The sequence below is a fragment of the Bos taurus genome, chromosome X, assembly GCF_002263795.3.
Source record: "Bos taurus isolate L1 Dominette 01449 registration number 42190680 breed Hereford chromosome X, ARS-UCD2.0, whole genome shotgun sequence".
Classification (NCBI taxonomy): domain Eukaryota; kingdom Metazoa; phylum Chordata; class Mammalia; order Artiodactyla; family Bovidae; genus Bos; species Bos taurus.
Genome location: NC_037357.1, coordinates 50,331,654 through 50,356,259, shown reverse-complemented (window position 1 = coordinate 50,356,259; position 24,606 = coordinate 50,331,654). Strand labels below are relative to the sequence as shown.

At 39.2% G+C, this 24,606-nt stretch overlaps 1 protein-coding gene across 9 annotated transcripts in view; it reads right to left on the bottom strand.

Moving 5' to 3' along the window:
* The window catches only part of ZMAT1 (zinc finger matrin-type 1), a 42,286-nt gene extending 31,632 nt beyond the window's left edge, over positions 1-10,654 (bottom strand). For 7 of the 9 annotated variants that reach the window (XM_005227815.5, XM_002699829.6, XM_005227816.5 and 4 more), the window contains exon 1: positions 10,297-10,654. In XM_005227815.5, coding sequence (XP_005227872.1) covers positions 10,297-10,636 — 340 coding nt within the window. In that variant the 5' untranslated portion in view covers positions 10,637-10,654. Of the gene's footprint in view, positions 1-10,043 lie in introns of all 9 variants that reach the window. The other 2 variants (XM_010821684.4, XM_059883598.1) reach the window with 2 other exon arrangements.
* Positions 10,655-24,606: the final 13,952 nt, after the last annotated feature.

The window sequence follows — 24,606 nt, the reverse complement described above, 5'->3', positions numbered from 1 at the left end:
GAAACATATGTTTGATTCACACAGGATGCTAAATAAATATTCCTTTAGGCCCTACTTTACCCTGATCCCCACTCCTTGAGACATGATTTTGGGACATCCAGAAAAAAATGGCCTATAGCCAGCTCTGAAAATAGGAGAGAAAACTGGTGATAGTACAGATGTTTTTCAGGGGGAAGGCCAGCTTCAGGAAGCAGATGTTAAATTAGGGGTAGGGGTAAGGTGAGCAAATGACGTTGGCTGTGAGGAAGATGGCTGAGAGAGGAACTAATGTTTACTGAACAATCACTACATGCCAGGAACTGAAGTGTTCTCTCAAAGAACTAGACTTCAAGAGGTGGTTCTGATAGGAAGCAGGACCAAGGTATAGCTGAAGAAACTTGGAGATTTGTATCTTCCTCTCTTTTATTTTCTTCATTATACTCTCACCATGTCTTTTTTAAACTGGTTAGAATAGGAAACAAATGTATTGTTGTTGGTTGATTGCTAAAATATGGGCTTATATCAATTTTTAATTCCAAAAGCAATAAGATTGTGAAAAGCACTCTTTCTAGAGGGAGACTGTATTACAGACTGTACCCTGCAACTAACTAGCCATATAACTAAGAACATATCACAGACATATCATGTATCAGGTTACCATTTCTGTAGTTTCTTTTGTACTTGACTATATCATGGGTTGATGGTCAAGGGAAAAGACTGTATTTTAGAATACATACAGAAGCAAAATTTTGTTGGGTACTTACAGACGGACCCAAATATCTTAGCTTTTTCCAAATGATAAGCCTATCAGGAAAGCAAAAAAGATGATTTGAAGTATTAAGCAGCTATTCAGTTCATACACACTTTACGGGCCTAAAACTTCAAAAGGTCCCAGTATTTCTTCCCCTAATCCTCCATTATTAGCATCTCCTTGTCTATGTCCTAACCCAAAAGCTGATTCTTTCTCAAGTATTTCTTGGCAATACACACATATTTCTGAGTATAAGGTTTTAGTCATTATAGCTAATGTCAGAAAGAAAACATCTTCTTAGCAAACTGAAGTATTATTTTAGTTATAATTTAGGTATCAGTGGCTCAGTTTTCAGTTACAAAGAATACACCAAATTCATGGGAGATGGTCCTGCATCTTTCAATCTAATTTGGTTGGAGAGCAAAGATTAAAATGTATATAAATAGATTACATATTAGAAAATCAAATGAAAAATACTGAATGCTGTGAAATGAGATTTCATCTTTTGTATGCAGCAAATAAGATGCTTTAAACATAGACAGTAAACATCTCCCAGTTAATCTTAAGTATACTGCTTTAATACTTCTAACATAGCACTTCTGAGATGTTCTTCATTCCTTGACATATTTTGCCTGCTATCATAATCCTGGAAAAAATATGCATCAGTTCAGTCGCTCAGTCATGTCCGACTCTTTGCAACCCCATGGACTACAGCATACCAGGCTTCCCTATCCATTACCAACTCCTGGAGCCTGCTCAAACTCATGTCCATCGAGTCGGTGATGCCATCCAACCACCTCATCCTCTATCATCCCCTTCTCCTCCTGCCTTCAATCTTTCCCAGTATCAGGGTCTTTTCCAAGGAGTCAGTTCTTCGCATCAGGTGGCCGAAGTATTGGAGCTTCAGCTTCAGCATCAGTCCTTCCAATGAATATTCAGGGTTGATTTCTTTTAGGATTGAATAGTTTGCTCCCCTGGCTGTCCAAGGGACTCTCAAGAGCCTTCTCCAACACCACATTTCAAAAGCATCAATTCTTCAGTACTCAGCTTTCTTTATAGTCCAACTCTCACATCCATACATGACTACTGGAAAACCATAGCTTTGTAAGATTTATACTCTGAATCAAAGCACACCTTAGGGCAGATTGGTAGTGAGATCTTAATGATACACTGGTATACTCTCAAACATGGACTGGGATATAGTGTCTTTGAAGCATACAGGAATTTCTGATGCTGATACCATTTCTTTGTGTTTTAACATAAAACAAAAGCAATGGGTCATAAAGAAGTACTGTCAAAAACTAGGTTCAATATGGGAAGAGAACCTAAGTCTGATAATGGAGTGAGAGCTTAAACTCATAGGATATGGAAAAGATTAAGAGTAACTTTTAAATATCTGTTTTTTCCAGAATCAGCAAGTTCTATAGAGTGTAGAAATATAGTCATGTAACAAAAGTTTCAGTTTGGAGCAATGAAAAAGTTCTGGACATGGATAGTGGTGCAGGTGGCATAAAAACATGAATGTCACTGAATTGCACACTTGAAAATGCTCAAAATGGAAACCTTTATATTATGCATATGACAATAAAAATAAAATATTGAAAAAAATTCGAAGCACCCTTCTTCTCCCTGAACTATGGCATGAAAGGCAGTTGACAACCTGCAGAGCCAACTTGTCACTCAAGAAACTGCATGAACAAGTAATAAACCTTTGTTTTGCTAGCAGTAGTGTGCCTGCATGCTAAGTCGCTTCAGTCGTGTCCAACTCTTTGTGACCCTATGGACTGTAGCCTGCCAGGCTCCTCTGTCCATGGGATTCTCCAGATAAGAATAGTAGAGTGGATTGCCAGGCCCTCCTCCAGGGGAATCTTCCTGATCCAGGGATTGAACCCACGTCTCTTATGTCTTCTGCATTGGCAGATGGGTTCTTTACCATTAGGGCCACAAGTGTAGTGTAGTGTTAGTTGCTCAGTCGTGTCTGACTCTTTGTGACCTCATGGACTGAAGCCTGCCAGGTTCCTCTGTCCATGGGGTTCTCCAGGCAAAAATACTGGAGTGGGTTCCCATTCTCTTCTCCAGGGGATATTCCCGACCCAGGGACTGAATCTGGGTTTTCTGCACTGCAGGCAGATTCTTGACCCAAATGATCTTCTACTGAATAACATTTATCAAGGCTATTTTAAATGAAAGAGTGATTTTGTGACAAATTATAAATGGGATCTTATAAAAAAGAGTTCATGCATTTGATGCTCTTACAATTTGATTATATTTATGTATAGTTGTAGCCTTTGGTTACAGAATGAATCAACCAATTTTCTATTAATGAATGTGCTTAATCTCTTTACTTCCTTCCTACAAGGAATGTTTACATGACTTGAGCAAATAAAACTTTCATAATAACTTGGAATGGGAGAGAAAACCATGACCTACAGTACTAGGTAGTAGTAAAACAATAAGTAGTAGAGCACTGGGTAGTAGTAAAAAAAAAAAAAAAAAAGCAGCTTTTGAGTTGGTCAAACAGATTCAAATCCTATCTCTACCCATAACTATATAAACTTGAGAAAATTATTTTGTCACTCTGAGCCAGTTTTTTCATCTAGAAAATACATTACCTCTCTCAGGATGTGATGAATATGAAATAAAATAAAAAATTTTTAAATGTTTAATACACAAAGGCACTCAAAGTATGCTTGTTTACTATTCCAGGAGCTTTGAACCTTTTACTTAATATTATATATAATTGTTTTATTTCAGATCAGAGTAATTTGAGAAATAATCTAGTCTAGAGTTTCTCAATCTTGGCACTATTTTCACTTTGGGCCAGATAATTCATTGTTGTGAGAGGCTGTTCTATGCATTGTAGGATATTTAGCAGCATCCCTGGCCTCTACTCTGGAGAAGGAAATGGCAACCCACTCCAGTATTCTTGCCTGGAGAATCCCATGGACAGAGGAGTCTGGTAGGCTACAGTCCACAGGGTTGCAAAGAGTCAGACACGACTGAGTGACTTCACTTTCTTTCTTTCTTTTCTGGCCTCTACTAACTATAATAGAATTTGGTAGCACTCCCCAGTTGTCACAACCAAAAATATCTCCAGATATTGCCACACGTCCCTTGTGGGGCAAAATTATCTCTAGTTTATAACTGATTTAGTCTAATGTCCTCATTTCAAAATAATGAAACTAAGGCCCAGGAAGATTATAGGAAATAAAGGACTGGAGAAGTTAATATTTTAAAGATATGATTCTAGATACAGGTGCATTTGGACCATGGACTTGAGCATTACTAAAATTCCCTGTGTTGACACAAATATATGCAATTTAGATTGTACCAGAATATCTGCCTTTGGGGAAAAAAAAAGCAAAGAGGATTCATTTGCCAGAAACTCATTTTTAAAGGGACTTTGTTGGATTGTGTCTACTCCAAATAGCTGCAATATTATGCTAAAGTTCATGTATACAAAATGCAACTGAGTGTGAAATCCAAATGATCATACTTGAAATTTCCTTCTAGTACTATTAGACAACACCAGACAATTTAGGATGAAATAGATTTTTTTTTTTTTGTGACAAAAGAATAACATATATGGCTTGAATCAGAAAAGAATAATGAAATCTGTGCTTATAATTTGGTTCATTCTCTCTAATGGAATTAAAAACCTTGCAAGATCTCTGAGGAAAAGAACCAGAAGATCATCACATGTCTTTAGTTCTAGGTAAGAAAAACTTTGTTCGCTCCAATTAAATTTTCTTTGGTGATGAGGGTGAAAGAGGAGAGTGAAAAAGCTGGCTTAAAAGAACATCCAAAAAACTAAGATCATGACATCTAATCTCATCACTTCATGGCAAATAGATGGGAGAAAAGTGGAAACTGACAGATTTTATCTTCCTGGGCTCCAGAAGCACTGTGGATGGTGACTGCAGCCACGAAATTAAACCATGCTTGCTTCCTGGAAGAAAAGCTATGATGAACCTGCTGCTGCTGCTGCTAAGTCACTTCAGTTGTGTCCGACTCTGTGTAATCTCATAGACAGCAGCCCAGCAGGCTCCCCTGTCCCTGGGATTCTCCAGGCAAGAACACTGGAGTGGGCTGCCACTTCCTTTTCCAATGCATGAAAGTGAAAAGTCAAAGTGAAGTTGCTCAGTCGTTTCCGACTCTTAGCGACCCCATGGACTGCAGCCTACCAGGCTCCTCTGTCCATGGGATTTTCCAGGCAAGAGTACTGGAGTGGGGTGCCATTGCCTTCTCTGATGATGAACCTAGATAGCATATTAAAAAGCAGAGATATCACTTTGCTCACCAAAGCCCATAGTAACAAAGGTCTGCTGACAAAGGTTTTTCCAGTAGTCATGTATGGATGTGACAGCTGGACCATAAAGAAGGCTGAGCAGCAAAGAATTGATGCTTTCAAACTGTGGTGCTGGAGAACACTCTTGAGAGTCCTTTGGACAGCAAGGAGATCAAACCAGTTAATCCTAAAGGAAATCAACCCTGAATATTCTTTGGAAGGATGATGCTGAAGCTGAAGCTCCAATACTTCAGCCACCTGATGCCAAGAGCTAATTCATTGGAAAAGAACCTAATTTTGGGAAAAATTGAGGGCAGGAGGAAAGGGGGGCAGCAGAGGATGAGCTGGTTGGATGGCACAACTGACTCAATGGACATGAATTTGAGCAAACTCTGGAAGACACTGAAGGACAGGGAAGCCTGTCGTGCTGCAGTCCATGGGGTCACAGAGTCAGACAGGGCTTAGCAACTGACCACCACCACAATGTGATATGAAGTTTATGCTTATTCAAATTATGTGACTCTAATTTATAATTGGCTATATTTACTAAAATGAATCTTACTTGCATTTGTTACATGACAATAGACTTAGTTGTACACAACATCAAATTTTCTCAAGACAATTTATCAGATATTTATGGTAAGAACTAGCTACTAACTGTTTTAATGCTTTGCTGAAGTAAGAATTTCATAGTCCAATTGATCTTGATGCCAAAAAAAAAAAAAAAAGCATTGTAAAGAATGCCTTACATGTTCTATTTTAATAGGGGCAAGAATGCAGCAAATTTAAAAATAAATAAAAAAAAAAGAATGCAGCAAATCTCAAAAGGGTTGGCTGCAATACTATGAACATATATCTCATTCTTAAGTTACAGATTTTAAATCAGGAGCCATTAAGAAAGCTAAGAAGTAAACATTTTAATTCTACCAGAAGTATATGCGCTATAGTCTCCATGACTGTACCTTTAGAAATAATCTTTCTCAAACATTCTTGATTAAAATGTATTTTTAAGAAATAGCTGACTTGACCTTTGCAATCTTTAAATACCATCATTATCTTAGGAAAGAATGAGCAGAGCTCAACACTAAGTTGTAGGACACTAGGGAACTGATGTTAACCTTGCCAAGGAGTTTTAACTCTTTATTTCCCTAAAGGGCACACTTCATTTAAGGAGTTTTCAGATATAGATTAATTGTGCCAGAAATGCAGATCTGTACCTGTCAGCATTATGAACACTCATAGCTATAATGCTATCTAGTACCTTTACTTTCTCAGATTATAAAATTAGTACCTGACCTATACATTTGGCAAGTTTTATTTACACAGATTATCACAATAAAAAAAACAATGAAGGCTTTCTCAGGGCATATTAACGATTATAAAATGTAATGGAATTAACAAAATAATTGGGAGTACTTGTTATATGTTTAATATTTATTGAATATTGAAACTAAATTCTTGACCTTCAAAATCATAAGCACTCTGTGGCTAGCGAGCTCAGCAGTCATGCTTATGAAGTTAGAAACTGAATTCAAGTCCTGTCTAAATTCATTAATTTACTTGATCCATGAGAACTACATTGTATCAGAAAGTCACCATGTCCCTCATTCCAACAGGTTAGTAAATGTGAATGGATCTGCAAGACTGCTTTCAGGTGGAAAAGAATCAAAGTTCATATCCTAACAGATATATATGATGAATATAATCTTAATAGATGTTTATGAATCTAGATGCTTAGTCAATATTTTCACATACTGATACTCAATAAAGCAGAGGATCGCAAACTTAGAAATGGTCATTAACCTCTCTCCAGATATCCCCACCCTGCCAAAAGCAGAGAATTAAAAATTAATTCTAACAGTTGGCTAATTATTCTTCCTTAGTACTAACATTAGATGTATCATATGATTTGCTTTAGTGTGCCTATAATATTTGAGACAATGTGGGCAAAGTACAGATTTACAATGAACAATGGCACAGTCATGACAGCTTAGAAGTCTGACTAGTTACACTTAAAACTGTCTTTTCCCCAAATATTTTATTTTTACTTTATAATTTTACTATCAAGCACTACTATTGAGCTCTATAATATAGCTACGTCTAGAGCTCTATAATATAGCTACGTCTAGTTTGCCTGTATATTCTGGGCACTGAGCCAAGCGTTTGGTGCAGGCATGCATGCACGCACACACACACACACACACACACACACACACACACACACACACGGCATTCAATAAATTATTCCTGAATAAATGAAAAAAAGGCTGTTAACTAGGTTTTCTCTTGCTGGCCTTGAAACTTTACTTAAGAACATTAAGACAAAGGAAAGCCTTGTTAGGTAATTGCTATGCAAACAGATCATTAAGTAAAATGCCAGGATGTCCTCCAATTTAAAACAGAATCTATTTAATAATTTCTTTTTCTTAAAAGGAAGAGGGAAATAAACAAGAGGGTTTCTGTTTATTTTCGTTTAGATTTTTACTATGATCATATGGTAACATCAATACTGGATGAAAACTCAGTTTTGAGCCATTATACATTTTTGAAAAAACTTCACTGAATGAAATATGAAAGGTCCTAGAAAATCTCATGACTTGCCCCTCTCCATGAATTTGTTTCTTTGTATGTGTTTTTTCATACGTGTTCACATGGCATTTATTTGTTGATTTGTTTTTAAGCTGATGGTCCAATTTCCCACTTGGAGCCTTTAAAAGCTTCTAATCTTCCCTGCTTAGCAATTTCTAATCTCCACTGACATTTGCTCATTACCAACCCCAAGACAGATGAAAGCCTCAGGAGTATTGACTATAGTTGAAAATGGATCAGCAAATGTTTTATCAAACAACTTTTAATAGTCCTATCTGTAGTGGATTTGTAATAATCTGCTGCTGCTAAGTCAATCTGAATCTTGACAATTCTTTGCCACTTGTTAGTCATCTTTAAACCAGGACTTAAAAAACAAAACAAGCAAAAGATATTGGCACACCACCAAAAAACATTTTTCTCTCCTCTCCTTTATCCACTATCATAACTGGTGACAATTTATGGCCTCTATAAATATCTAAACAAAAATAACTTGATATCTAAATAGCATTTTGGACAGTGTACTGTATCAACTATGTCTCATTTGTTAAGTGAAAAGTCAGGAGTTTTGGTTTGGACTGAACAGTTAATGAAGGATATTTACCCCAAATGAAATGGTAAGACATAATTTTTAGATAGCAATTATATTTGGTTTCTCATATCCTAGTAAACTGTATCAACACTAACAACAAAGACTGTATTACACACTGAATGTCAGGTCATAAATCTTGGTCAAGGTTTCTATAGTTTATGAACCACTGTTCTAGTGCACAGCCATGGAAATGCTATTGAAAGAATATCAATGCAGAACTGCAAAACCACGGTTCATACTTTCAGATCTGAAATTGATCTAGAGTTTGGCTAGTTCAATACCTGTATTTCATAAATGTCAAGACCCAAATCCAGGAAGCTTGAGATCTGTTCAGGGTCAGAAAAATCTAGCAGATAAACTAACACCAGAACCTAGACTCAGCAGACTCCTATTTTAGGGCTCTCCTCATTTTTACCAGCTAGAAGTAGTATAGACAGGGTATTGCCACTACTTTCTTAATTTGTAACTCTTAAAGTCATTAATACCTGCATATATTTAAAGATACTGCAACCAAGTCAGTCACAGAGCCAGGCAAAAAGCCATCTTTTCCATAAGATGCTGGTCCTAAACCTTACTGTGAAAAGGCCATGTGAGTCAAACTGAACTGTGATCTTGACTCCTGAAAAACTGTTCTCTCCTTTGTGTTGGTTATAGACAGAAATTTTGGTATAAAAACAAAAATTCCAGGAGGTTTCATACTTTTCATCCCTGAGCAATTGTGTTTAAGTCCAGGATGACTGAAGACACTAAATAAGTCTTTCAAAAGCTGCCTTCAGTAAAAGAGATCATAAATTTAAAAAACATCATGTATAGTGTATTTCTAACTTCTATATTTAGTAAGTGCCATTTATGTAATGTGCCTATGACAAACATTGTAAGGGATTTTCTTCTGCTTTGCCATTCCTCCAAACTGAAAGATGTCATAGGTTACGGGATACACCATTTAAGAATGTGAAAACTATTTTTATGGAATACTTTTATTTCTACTTCTAGGAAAAAGTAACTTTGATTATTTTACTCTATTTTGGGGTCCACGATCTTTCACTTTGGAGGCAAATTAGCAGCATAGGGTAACACAGAATATACTGGAAATTAATAATGAAATTTACGATGGCAAAATGCTTTACAGAGATTTTCTGCGGTGGACTCAGTCTCACCCAGATAAGAAGCATTTCCAAAATTGCTTTAAAACACATTTCAATGGCAAATTTTACAGTTTGCTATTAGTAGGCTGTTCACAAATATATAGTACTTTGTGTGATCTAAATACCACTTCAGCTGAAATAGTCGCGAAATATGTTAGGAGTAATGTGTGTTGGTATGTACATTATTTATTAAAGCCAAAACCACCTTAAAGATGGGCATGAAAACCTTGCTTTAGAAGGTTACACCCTCAAATAGCCAAAGAAAATTCTGAAATCTGTGCCTCTGCCACTTTTCTTTCCTTGGTACAACCCCCTCCACCAGACCCTACGACTCTAAAATCCAACCGATCCTACTTTAAAGCTCAACATACACTCTAACCTCCCCAAATGTCTAATCCCGGCTCTCCTTAAATACACTACTCTAAGTTTCTACACTGAAGGATGCTGAATTTCCCCAAGGGAAATTTCCTCCCTCTCGTTTCTTTGGCTGTTTCTCTCTCATCTCTTGCCCCTCTCGCCGTCAGTCCCACTTCCCTTTCCCTGACCTTCTAGTTCCAGCGCACTTTTCTACCTTGCTCTCTCTCCTTTCACCAAATCACACCTCGGATTCCTAGAGAGAGCACACTAAAGCGCCCTGGCTGGGAGAGAAATTAAGTGTTGTTTTTTTTTTTCCTTCCGTTCGAACTCCTGGCTTGTGAGTACCTGCAGTTCCTTTTCCTGGGGGGGCCCCATCCTTTTCGGGCAGAAGGAGGTAGGGAAGCCCCTCTGTGCTTCATCCCTCTGGCACACTCGGGGATACAACGGCGGGGCGGGGCGGGGCGAGCTTGGCCTTTACTGCGCCACAGCAGGTGGGGGGTGGGGCGGTGGCGAACCGCGCCCAGTCCGCTCTGGGACAGGCAGAAGAGAGGCAGCAAAGGAGATGGGGCCTCCCCCACACCCCGGGACGGGAACTCACCTTCTCTCAGGCAAGGGCGGGTGTCTACTTTAAAACTACTGCCCCCCCTCCCCGCCGCCGCCATAGTGGAGCCGCCAAAGCCGCCGCCGCCGCCGCCGCCACAGTCACCGGCAGGCGGGCAGGCAGACGTGGAGGTGGCGGAGGAGGCAGGCACAATCGCTGCCGCTGCCGCCGCCGCCGCCGCCGCCGCGCAGGCGGTGGCGGTGGAGGAGGAGGAGGAGGAGGAGGAGGCGACAGAGACGGTAGCTTCCTGAGGGGAAGACTCCGCTGCCAGCTGTGTGACAGCGTTCGGCGCCGCCGCCATCGCAGCGAGGCGCCGACAATTGCTCTTGCGCCTCATTCCTGTTAAGCTCCTCTTGCCCCGCCTCCCGCTTAGCCCTGCCCCTTAGCCCCTCTTTTCCTTGCTTCGGTTCAAGCCTCTTTCTCGCTCCTTCTCTCCACCAATAGGAACGCTTCAGACCCGCGGGCCACCCCCTCCCTTCCCCCCACGGCTTGGCGTAACCAACCTCCCTTTGGAGGGGAAGCGACAGTGGCCAAGGGCAAAGGGCAAAAAGCGCGGGATGTAAAAGCACGTGGTCTTCACACAGTGATGTCTTTTCCGTTGGAGGAGCTAATCTAAAACCAATTTAAGGAAAAGAATGTCTGGAAACCAATTTATTTCATCACCAAAATTGCTCTGAAATATATCTTCTCCCACCGTTCTTATAGCCCTCAGTGAACAGAAAAATAGCAGAAGCCTTGGTCACGATGCATTTTCATCACGAGCCCTAAAGTACTGCTTAACTATGGATCTACCCATCTAAATTACAATTAAAAAACTGGAAATCCAGGACTCAGCCATAAAACTAGAATATTACTTATTTGAATCTCCTCATAATCTTTCCCCCAAATTCCAAAGAAATAATTATCTTGATTCATATTAGTTATTATTCCCATACTCTTTTTACATATGTTCCAGTACATAGATATATGCCTAAACCACGTTGTTTAGTTTTGTTTTCAAATTTGACAAAATTTATGTATTTTTCTAGGTAGCATTTTAGGGCTTGTTACTTTCGCTAAAATTTTGTTTCTGAAATTCATCCATGTAGCTGTAGTTCACTCACTGTCAATGCTGTAAAATATCCATTCATTTCTCTGTTGATGGGTATGTGTCATGGTGCATCTGTGCAAAAGTTTCTCTTGGGTATGCTCTCCTTTGCATTTTCACTTCCACAGCCCTATTTCAAATCCTCATTGTCTCTTATCAGAACTATAGAATTTGCCTCACTGGTCTCCTTTCCTCTGATCTCAAGCCCCCCAATCTATTTTCATATTCCTGCCATTTATCACTGTCTCCCCTTTGCTTGTTAAGATAGTCAAAGGACACAGTTTTGCACTATTAGTCTCCCTTTTCACTTCCTATTCTCTTCCCCTTCCACTGTCCCCACCTCCTCACACTGCTTTTACTTTATTTAACAGTATTAAAATCTTACAGATTCCTATAAAAGCTGTTATTTCATGATGTAATGCTATTGTATATATTGCATCTTCTTCCTGAAATGTCCCCTTCCCCTATAATTAGGCATCTTCCTACTGAATCCCTATACACCCCTTGAAATCCCAATAATATATCACTTCTTCCAGGTAACATGTCCTGTCCCTACTTAGCCTTAATTCCACTCTCTTCTGTGCTACACCTATATCATGTGCATATTTTGAATGTGTGCCTCTCTTCTCCATAGACTGGGACCATTTAGAAACAAAAGATAGTTTATTTCTGATTTCTCATGATCCAGCACAGTGAAGTCCCAGGCAAAGGTCAAAAATCAATGGTCCCTAAGCCTAGGTCCCTAAGTCCTTAGGTCTGGCCCACAGATGTGTTTTAACTTCACAGTTATTTATTTACTTCCCTGTCAACATTCGAAACATTTGGCATTTCATGCAAAAGAAAAAAAAAATGTCTTAAAAACATTTGAAGATTTGGCAGTATTTGTTGTGCATTCCTAACTGCCAACAACTGGCTGGAGCTGAATAGCAAACTCAGAGACTTGGAGTGCTAGGCTTTTAAGGACATTTTAATGTTGTTTTTGTGGTTCAATAATTTACCCAAGATTACCTGAGTCATTGGGTTTCTCTAATGTTCTTTCCTGTCCTTCTCTAAGTTAGTGCAGCATTTACTTATTGAAGAAATTACTGGAAAGATCACACACAAGAAATATTCTGCTGAAACAGCAAGTAGGACAAGGCATGCATAAAAAAGAGTGTAATTTATCCCTCCCAGTATGGGAGGGAGAATCCCTCAAAAGCATTGTTTCTCAAAATATGAATCACAGTTCATATGTAACTATATAACTGTATAAGAACTATTCAATCAGAATCTGGGGAGTGTGCATCCCTCAGGATTAAGTCAGCAAAAGAGAAATTGCACTAGGTATTTCAAACAGAAATTATTTAATACAGAGAATCAGGTATTTTTAACAAATCAGGAAGGTTAGAGAAATAAAACTCAGAGGACTTTCCCAGATATTGTCAACTAGTCTCGGACAGTCTTTCCATCCTCTTCTGTGTTCTCCTCTGTGTTGCAGAAGCTGGAAGCCTATGAATTACATTTCCCAGACTTTTTGGTCAGCAGGATTCTGAATATGGTTTAGGTTTCACCAGTGGTACACATTTTAGAATAGAATGGAGGCCATTCTTTACATGCACTCAAATAGATGTAAAACATGAGTTTTTGTAGTGGTCTCAACATTCTTCTGCACAGCTTATACCCAAAGGCTTTGGAGGACCTGTAAGATTAGCAGTGATTTACTTGAACCTGCTGACCTCTGTGTGGTAGTTACAATTTCCTGTCTTTGGACTATAGTAGCCAACAAATACTAATTAAGATAGAGTTACTTCTTCCTTCTTAGGCACAATGGAAACTTTTGTGTTTTCTGTTCAATCAAACAGTAAAAAGAGGGGAGAGGATATTGCATGACATAAAAGAAAGTAGTTAATTTTCTCCCCATTCCCCAACTCCATTTGGTGACATGCCAGAAAAGAAAAATGCCACCGAATCTGAGTAATACACTATGACAATAAGCACCTACTTTCCTGTCTTCCTCTACACTTCTCATTGTTCTCTATGACTGTAATGCTATTAAGTGAATGGCAAAATAATTTCTTTCACAAGAGAGAGGAGATGGAATGTAGCAAAGAGTGACAATTATTGAAAGCCTCCTATGGGCTAGACTTTTCCCATAATTTCCCATTCATCTCACAACAGTGATGTTGAATTGGGTTCATTAACCTCATTTAAAGAATGCACTCAGATTCATGGATATAACTAACTTTTCGCTGGTTTTCAATTTAGTGATTGAAATGGTCTGCTTATATCACTGGACCACAGGGAGGGGGACAGTATTGGCTGAAATGAGTTTTAACTACTGACTCCTAAAATCACAGAAAGAAGATGGGGGTTGGGGTGTGTGGAAGTGGGTCTAAGGTGTAGGTCAGAGTTGCCAAAAAAAATAAAGGAGTATATCTTTGAATATTTGAGAAATCAATAAGGAAAAGCATACCAATAGTTATTTCACTATTTCTATGGTGAAACATAATATGCATTGTTTGGAATAATATGGGGAAATTAAAAATTCTATTGCCAAATACAATACACTTAAAGATATCAGAAAATGGAAGAAATAATTAGAATATAATTTGGTGGCATATAACTAATGTGATTTACATAAAAATGAACGTGACTTAGAACAGTAATATTCAAAATTATCAACAAATAAATCAAAGGTGAAAAACAATTGCAATCAAATATCCAAATTTGCTCAGTACCAGTAAAATTAAAGAAAAGCAAATAGACACATTGATATTTACACATAAGAAAGGCCCAAAATAGCATGAATAATGTAACAAAGTTTTAAACAAAAATATATGCATATGAATATACAGATATAACAATTGAATTATATACAAACACACATACAATGTATCTGCAAAATACTAAGAGTATTTTAGATTTCTCCACTGTTGAAGCAGTAATATAGATAAAATTATGACAGGACAAGATGTATCTCATTAAGAATTGATGTTATATGACCCAATCAAAAAATGGGCCAAAGAACTAAACAGACATTTCTCCAAAGAAGACATACAGATGGCTAACAAACACATGAAAAGATGCTCAACGTCACTCATCAGAGAAATGCAAATCAAAGCCACAATGTGCTACCATCTCATGCTGGTCAGAATGGCTGCTATCAAAAAGTCTACCAACAATAAATGCTGGAGAGGGTGTGGAGAAAACGGAACCCTCTTACACTGTTGGTGGGAATGCAAACTAGTACAGCCACTATGGAGAACAGTGTGGAGATTCCTTAAAAAATTGCCATACGACCCAGCAATCCCACTGTTGGGCATACACACTGAGGAAACCATAATTGAAAGAGACCTGTATACCCCAATGTTCACTGCAGCACTGTTTACAGTAGCTAGGACATGGAAGCAACCTAGATGTCCATCAGTAGATGAATGGCTAAGAATGCTGTGGTACATATACACAATGGAGTATTAGCCATTAAAAAGAATGCATTTGAATCAGTTCTAATGAGATGGATGAAACTGGAGCCTATTATACAGACTGAAGTAAGTCAGAAAGAAAAACACAAATACAGTATATTAACTCATATATATGGAATTTAGAAAGATGGTAACGACGACCCTATATGTGAGACAGCAAAAGAGACACAGATGTAAAGAACAGACTTTTGGACTCTGTGGGAGAAGGCGAGGGTGGGATGATTTGAGAGAATAGCATTGAAACATGTATATTACCATATGTGAAACAGATGACCAGTCCAAGTTCAATGCATGAATAGGGCACTCAAAGCCAGTGTACTGGGACAACCCAGAGGGATGGGATGGGGAGGGAGGTGGGAGGGGGATTCGGGTTGGGGGACACATGTAACCCTGTGGCTGATTCATGTCAATGTATGGCAAAAACCACCACAAAATTGTAAAGTAGTCTCCAATTAAAATAAATTAATTAAAAAAAGAATTGATGTTATGGAATTGTATTTTTATTAATGTGAAAGTTGTCAAATATCCATACAAGTTAAATGAAAAGGAAATTATACAGAGACTTTACAGAAAATATATCTGTTTATGTCTAATGTCTTGGTCTCACAGTATACACTTTTGTGTATTCTCATTCTTGTTCTCTGCTCCTTACCCCCATCACATAGATGCATACACACATACACACATACATACACACACACACACACACACACGCGGAACTTTCTTGTCAGCCTAGAGAGGGTCTGAGAGGACCATCCTACCATGTGACAGCATCCAGATATGTAGCAGAATCACACAATGCTCTTTATGTTACATAAACATCTAGAAAATTTCAGAAGATTCTCACTGTTTGAGAACTATAGGGAAGTGTTTTCCTAAACCTAAGTTTATCTTCTATGATTGGTTAAGGGAGGAGCAGCTTAAGTGTTGGTCGCATAACCACTCAACTGAGTTTGGAATCAGTGACAAATTTCAGCACCCCATCTCCACTTGTTTCCTGTGTTTTCCTGACTTCTGATTTTTACGTTTTATGTTATCCATACTCTTTACATTACCATGCAGCTCTTGCTTTAAGAGACATCAACTGCCCTCTTAGGTCCTAATTAGAGTTGTTCTTTCAGCTATAGACTTCTCAGGATTAAAATGACAATGGAGTTTTAAAAAAGTAATTGCATAAGTAATATTAATAGTGTATGCTAGCAAATTTTTAAATTTTAATACTAATCTTACCATCCAGCCAAAAGTTGTTTTCTGGATGTAAAGAATGTCAGAATAAATGTCACTGTTAGCCATTTTTTGTTATTACTAAAGGGTGTATTCCATGTGGGCACTTAAAAAAATATTTAGTATTAATACAGAGAGATTTTATGCTGCAGGAAGTGTCTGAGAATTTACTTGATGATACCTGCTATGAGTGTGTGTGTGTCTGCGTGTGTACTGAATAGACCAGATCCAGTCTTTGAATTTCTCTTAAACAGAGCCACTCACCACAAGTCTTTCTTCAAGAAAGATTTTCTTTTAAAATAGCTGCATTGTATTGGTGTTTTTCTTTCTGGCTTACTTAAAGTGAAACAAAAAAATAAAATAGCTGCATTGTATAAGTGTTTGGATGAGGGTCTGAGTGTCTTTACAGGGTCTTTTAAAACTACTCAAAGCACCATAGGACATTCACTTCACTAAAATATTGAGTTGACATTTATTGGGTGTTGAACATGACAGAGGATGTGACCTACCTCAGGTCCTACAATGACTTATGGGTTTGACTATGGGACACACACCTGCTGACTCTCACTTTAACACTCAATCCAACAGACCTACTCACCTGAGTATTTTGTCTTGTAAGCCTCTAGGGACAGCACAGATGTGAGGCCCCCAGAAGGAAGGATATTGCAATTCTATAGCAAGTTTATATGGTAATAGTTCACAGAGTCCTTCCCCAAAGGGACCTGTAGCCTTTTACTTAGCTAACTGTACATTGGGGAACAATTACCCAGGCATATTTAGCCTCCTGGACACTGAGGTCTAGTTGACATTGATGCCTGAAAACCTAAAGTATATTCATGGCTCTCTGAGAGGGAGCATATAAGTTATCCCAGATCTAACTTACTGTATTTCTAATAAGTCTATCAGACAATCTGCTTGCCATCTCCCTGATCCACAAATATATAACTAGAATAGATATACATGGCAGGTGACAGAATCTCCATATTGGTTCCTTAGCCTGTAAGGAAAAAGCTATTATTCTGGGGTAATCCAAGTGGAAGCCTCTGAAACTGCTACCACTCTGGCCAAGACAGTAAATTTAAAAAGAACATACAAAATCCTGTGGGGAGTGGCAGAAATTTGTCCCATCCTTAAAGACCTAGAGGATGTAGTGGTAATAATGCCTATCATTTTCCCTCTTATCAGTCTGGATCATAAAAAATCCAAAGGGATTAAAGAGGAGGAGAATAAACCACCACAAACTCAAATAAGTATTAGATCTATTTGCAGCTGCCATATTGGTTGTGGTATCTTTGCTAGAACAGATTTTAAGTACAAAGGACATGGTCACTAATCTAACAAATGAATTCTTTCCAACCTTACCATGAAGAACGCCCAGGCACAGTTCACATTCACATGATTTGGACAACTGAATTAATGTGTGGCTTTGTCCCAGAGATATGTTAACTTTCCAATTCTGTTATAGTTTGAAGAGATATGAAACATGTGGACATTCTGCAAAATATTGCTTTGGGCCACTATATAGATGATATCATGTTAACTGGATCAGATGAGAAAGATACATTTGAGTCCTTAGTAAAACACATTGTGGGAGATAAAACCATCACAGATTCACATCAATGAAGTGTTTAGGGGTCTAGTCATCTTGGACATACACAGACAATCTTATGAATATACCGGATGCATTATAGCATTTTTGGCCATCCACCAATCAAGAAGGATGGATGAGACACCTGATAGGCCTCTCCAGGCTATGGAGGCAGCACATTCCAACTCAGAAATACTGTTCTGACCCATTTACCAAGAATGGTAAATGCAATGCAAGAATACCAACTTTGAGTGGGGTTTAATTAAGAAAAGGCTCTGTAATAGGTCCAAGCTTGTGTATATGCAGCCTTGCTGCTTGGCCCATATGACCCAATAGATCCTATTGTATTAAAGGTAGGTACATGTAGAGGGAATAGATGACATGTGTAATTTATGGCGAGCCTTGGCAGGAGATTTACAACATAATCTCAATGTCCCGAAGCAAAGCCATGCCACCTGCAATGAAGAATTAGATACCATTCAAAAAAGACCCCAGGCATTTTATCGAGCCTTGATAGATACATAGCACCTGGTCCTTTGACACCAAGTGAATATACAGTAGAATAATGGCTCCACCTTTAAAGCTGCTGTAACTCGGAGGGTATCTAAAGCTCTAAAAATAAAATATCACTTACACTGTTCTTAGAGACCCAAATCCTCAAAAAAGGTTAAAAAAGCTAATGATATTATCAAAAGACATTTACACAAATTAACTCAAGAGACAAAAGACAATTAGATTAAAGTCTTACCCATAGCTTTAATGAGGGCTTGAACTGCCCCAAAAAAGGAGGGACTGTCCCCCCTTTAAATGTATTTATAAAAGGCCTTTCTTATGCACAGACATTGTTATAGACCCCGAAGCCTTGAAATTAACTAGTTATGTAACTCAGCTCTCAGCTTTTCAACAGGCATTAACAAAACTCCGGGAGACGACTCCTGACCCAGCCTCTGGGTCAAACAAGCCTCTATTTGAGCCAGGAACTGAGGTCCTCATAAAAACATTGAGATCTGGGGGCCCATCCCTCAAGCCCCTCTGGGAAGGCCCTTACCAGGTTATTCTTTCTTCTCCCACAGCTGTCAAAGTGCCAAAAATTGATTCGTGGGTACATCACACTCGAGTTAAGAGGTGGCACCCTGACCAAAACTAAGTGACTTCATTTTATGTCTTTACTTACTATGCTCTGACTTTGTACTTTTCAGATGGGCCTAATAATCTATGCGAGCCTACTTCTGCTGACTCCAAAAATCCTGAGTCTGCTGTTTGATCCTCAAGACAATGCCTTCCTGTCCTGGGCTCACTCCTAAGCTACATTCCACAATTGGTCTAACCGCTGGGTCTGTGGAACACCCCCCTCTTCATCAGTGAAAGGCTTCCCGTAGGACATTTCCACTTCAAATAAAAGACTTTCCCCAAGTCTGTAAATACCTTCTACAACAATCACATGCGATGCCTCTTCTATAAGCCTCTTCTTCATCTGATGACATCTACCAACCATAAAATAGACTGGTGCAACATACACTTTAACTATGGGCATAACCTGACTTTTAATTTTGATTTTTAACTTGTTTTAATGACTATGTTGCCTTGCATCTGTAACTATATAACTACATTTGTTTCTAGCCACATAAAAGCTTTTAAGTTACAAATGGTTACTCAAACTCCTGCTACTGCTACAGCTGCCTCCAACTACTATTTGGGGTCCCTGGATCAGATATCCTCAATATGAAGATTAGGAGAATATGTTGCCTCACCAATTTAGGGACAACGCCCCTTGTCAGCTCAAAAGCAGTTATGGAATGAGAACTATGCCCCTTTTCCCTAGACCACATAATTCTCCTAAAAAAAAGAGTGGGGAGGGGGAATGAGAGGGTAATAGGCAGGAAGGCCAGGGGTCTCCAAATGGAGGAAATAGCCTGCAAGTGTCAGACATTTTTATCTCTCTTAAGTGGCAGGAGGAAACAAACCAGCAATATTTTTCCCTTCTTTATACAAATTTAAAACGAGGTTTCTCTTTAAATACTGTGTTGCCATAATGACACCTGGTTTCACCTGAAGTTAACTATCCTCAAACCTTGAGTTAACCAATGCCTTTTTCTTATGGAAATGTTTATCTTAAATTATGCTAATGTACTATACATTTACCACAAACTCTGTCTTCAAGTTGGTTCCGCCTCTTGGCTCAGAACCTACTTGACAAACCAGTATGTTATACTCAGATATTGTTCCTCTAATCTACGTAAACAGAACTATTTGGTGATATGCCCTTCTTCAAGATTCAAGTTAAACATTTTATGGCCCAAGATGAACCATTTGGTGCCAAGATTATCCCAAAATACATCTTATGTGTGAGAGGCCTGGTGCCATTCTGAGTTTTAAGACATTCCTTTCTTTCATTAACAGACTGCTGGTGACTATATAACATCCAGCTGAAGACAGCAGCGGGGCACTCTTTCTGCCCCCTTCTGATGCCTATGTCAGAAGCTTTCTCTATCTCCTTTATACTTTAATAAAACTTTATTACACAAAAGCTCTGAGTGATCAAGCCTCGTCTCTGGCCCCAGATTAAATTCTTCTCCTCTGGGGGCCAAGAATCCCGGCGTCTTTGCGTGATTCAACAACAACCTTTCAGTATTAGGCATGGGCAGGTCACAAAAGCATAGTTAAACTACTGATGTGGGTGCCAAGGCTCCCTCCCAAGTTATCAAAACTGTTTCATCAGAGCCTCAAGTCTCAACTCATAGTTGTGGCTATGGAAGATTCCTTATGACCGGCTTGATGGAGAAACAAACTGATTCATGGATGGGTTGGCCCAGTATGTGGGTAGGAGCTGAAAATAGAATGCTTCTGCACTATGCTTTGCTCTGAAGTAGCCTTGAAATGTATACATTTTAAGGGTAAAGCTTCCCAATATGCAGCACCATGGGGAGAGTATCTTGGTCTTTCATCTTGGTTTAAAGAGAATTGGCCCAGGGTAAGAATATATTTGAACTCAGAGGCAGTGGAAGATGACTTGTCAAGTTGGTCAGGGTCCTGGAAGGAGAAAGATAGAATATCCAGTACAAAAAAATCTGGAGAGGAGGCATATGGATGACGGATGAACTAATGGGAGTAGGCACAAAGTGAATATCTTTGTAGTGCACATTAACATCCACTAAAGAGAGCTATGACAAACCTAGACAGCATATTAAGAAACAGAGACATCACTTTGCCAACAAAGGTCCATATAGTCAAGGCTATGGTTTTTCCAGTAGTCATGTATGGATATGAGAGTTGGACCATAAAGAAGACTGAACATCAAAGAATTGATGCTTTTGAACTGTGGTGTTGGAGAAGACTCTAGAGAGTCCCTTGGACTGCAAAGAGATCAAATCAGTCAGTCCTAAAGGAAATCAATCCTGAATATTCCTTGGAGGGACCAATGCTGAATCTGAAGCTCCAATACTTTGGCCACCTGATATGAAGAGCCAACTTATTATAAAAGACCTGATGCTGGGAAAGATTGAAGGCAGGAGGAGAAGGGGATGATGGAGGATGAGATGGTTGGATGGCATCACTGACTTGATGGACATGAGTTTGAGCAAGCTCTGGGAGGTGGTGAAGGACAGGGAAGCCTGGCGCACTGCAGTCCATGGGGTCACAGAGAGTTGGACACGACTGAGCAATCGAACAACAACAACAAAGACCAAGTGGCACTAGTTGTAAAGAACCCGCCTCCCAATGCAGGAGACATAAGGATGCAGGTTCGATCCCTGGGTGGGAAAAATCCCCTAGAGGAGGGCATAGCAACCCACTTCAATGTTATTGCCTGGAGAATTCCAAGGACAGAGAAGCCTGGTAGCCTGCAGTCCATGTGGTCTCACAGAGTCAGACACGACTGAAGCAACTGAGCATGCACGCACACAAACACAAACAGCACCTGCCACGGAAGTGCTATTAAACAGTCAAGTAGACAGGATAAACAAGCCAGTTGGCCTTAGCCAGTTCCTGTTAGAAGCCTACTATAGTGAGGGCAAAATGCTTACTTCAAGGGAGAATTAATATAATTAATGAATTAGATTAATCAATTAATATAGTTAATGTTCATTAATAAAAATGATGTTGGCTATGCACGGGCCCAACAGTATTTGTCTCCTGAATCCATTTCTCTATTTACCAGCCCCACTATGATGCTCTGTCCCTCTGTGCCATCTTTTGCTTTTGGAGATCAATGGGAAATACCAGGGGTTAGGAAAAGACATGAAAGAAAAAATGATAAAAATCATTCTTTTCTTTACCAACTCTATTAAGTAATTTATCCTATAACCACTGAATGCTGAAAATAATGTGAACTGGGACTTGAATGCATAATTGTCTGACTTCAAAGTCTGAGACTTTAACCACTGCATTAGATTTTCTCTCTCTGTCTTTTCACACACACCCACTCACACACACACACACACACACACACACACACACACAACTTTCTTGAGAGATGAGATACCATTTAGCAAAGAACAAAACCAGTAGAGAATAAAACCAGTACACTGGCTGCTGGAGTGGCCACTGGAGTGAATTTAGGAGACCTCTCTAGCTCCTGGTACCAGCAACTCACCCCATAACTCTTTAACAACCTTGCATAAATCCCATCAGCTCTCTTCTTACTTCACCTATCAGTATGAATTTCACCTGTCATGCTTCTCATATATCCAGGTTTGTGCAGAAGAACATGAAAATTAGGCAAATTATTTTAATTAAATGCCTCTAGTTCATGACATTGAAGCATGGTGGCACCAAGAGGCTGATAGGGAACAATTACTACCAAAAGCAGAGGTCTTGGGTTCAGTAGCTCTGGTAGGGGTTCCAGCTTTATGAGAAAAATGTGAAAGTGGTTTAAAGCACCGTGAATTAACATACTGGTTATCATTTTGCTACAAAAAAATGAAATCCAGTTAGCATCATATCCAGTGAGAGTCCACCCAATTTCCCATCAAGTGATGTGTGTCCATTGCCTTGAGAGCCACCAGCTTCCCTCCTGGATTATATATAGTATCTTCCTTCTTTCAATTGGAAGCCCTTTCACTACACTCAAGTAACAATGAAGTACAATGAAATGCATTTCTGTCCTTCTTCACCAAACACCAGAATTTAACATGAAAACCAAAATTGCTCTTCCAAGTAGGCTTCCATTCCCATGATACCACACACCCATGCAATAAAACTGCCATTAATCAAGACATAGATCCCAGGACAACCAGTGTGTGACCCACACAGGAGCACCAGGATCACAAAAACATAGCTAATCCACTCAACCTTTTTTTCAACTGTTTTTCCAACACAAAACCAAACTGTATTTTCCATTTCCAGAACCCATATAATTTATAGAACACAATGCCTTTTCATAGTCCTTTCTCTATTAATATACCACTATATTAGACATTTATGTATATAGCACAGATGACTTATGGAGTTAATTCTCAAATTTTTACTTATCATACCTTAGGAGTTCTTTTCAAAGATAGAGCCAAGCTAAAGGCAATAGCATTGAATATAATATCATAAAGACCTGGATTATGATATCAAGTTTTTCATACAGTGACTATGTTACCCAAGACCTCATCTAATGGATGGAAATGCTAATACTTCACATCACTGTTATGCTGTAGGCAATAACTGGGATGATTTTTGTCAAGGAGCAAGCACAGTGCCTGGCACAGAGCAGTCACGCACAGTGCCCTGGGTTTCTGAAAGTATATGGACCATGTAAACTTTCTTCAATCCTTGCAAACACCAGTGGGCACTTATTTAAACATCAACTGCCACAACAAAAATAATTTTAAAATACTACTGCTTGTTGGTATTTATTGTGAAAAGTCAGTAGGACAGAAAGAAACAAAAAGAAATATGGTGATTTTAAATCATGTCCACAAACTCTTTGAGGTGGGGTTTGTGGTCTTCTCCCTGAACCTGGGCGTACTTATAACCTACTTTTAATCATTAGAATGTGGCGGAAGTGACAGTGACAGTTTCTGGGCACAAATCTTGGGTTACTTGCACTTGGAACCTAGTCGCCATGCTGTGAAGAAGCTCAGGTCAGTGCAGACACCACATGCAGATGTTCTGATCAGCAATTTCTGCTCAGGTCCCAGCCCACAGCTAGTCTCAACTAGATGAGCTCAGATGACACCAGCCCCAGCCATCAAGTCACCCTGAACCTCTGAATTTTTACAGCTGAGCCCTTAGATATTGTGGAAAAAGAAAAGCTGTCCCTGCTCTGTCCAGTCCAGATTCCAGACCCACAGAGTTAGTGAGCAAAATATTTAATGCCATTAAATTCTATGACAGTTTGTTGCTGCTGCTGCTGCTAAGTCACTTCAGTCGTGTCCAACTCTGTGCGACGCCAGAGACGGCAGCCCACCAGGCTCCCCCGTCCCTGTGACAGTTTGTTACACAGCAATAAATAACCTGAACGTAGGTATTAAAGTGACTTTGTTACATGAGGGAGAAAGCAGAGTGAAGACAGTTTCTGAATGTGCCCAGTGTGACAAACCTTAGGTTTTCTCATTTTCTCCTCCCAGTGGTCAAGGAAGGAAGGTTCTATTGCTCCCATTTTGAAGATGGGCAATGCCTAAGTTATAGGAGTTAAATTACATTTCCTGGGATACACACACTCTCTCTCTCTCTTCTTGTTAGCTGAGAGAGGATCTGAAGTATATATTTTGTCAAGTGATTTAGTGTTTGGGTGGTCTGCCTGATTTCCTCTACCAAAACCCCTTCATGCCCCCTCAACTCCTGTTATGTTATGTCAAGAGGAGAGTGAAAAAGTTGGCTTAAAGCTCAACATTCAGAAAACTAAGATCATGGCATCTGGTCCCATCACTTCATGGCAAATAGATGGGGAAACAGTGGAAACAGCAGCTGACTTTATTTTGGGGGGCTCCAAAATCACTGCAGATGGTGATTGCAGCCAT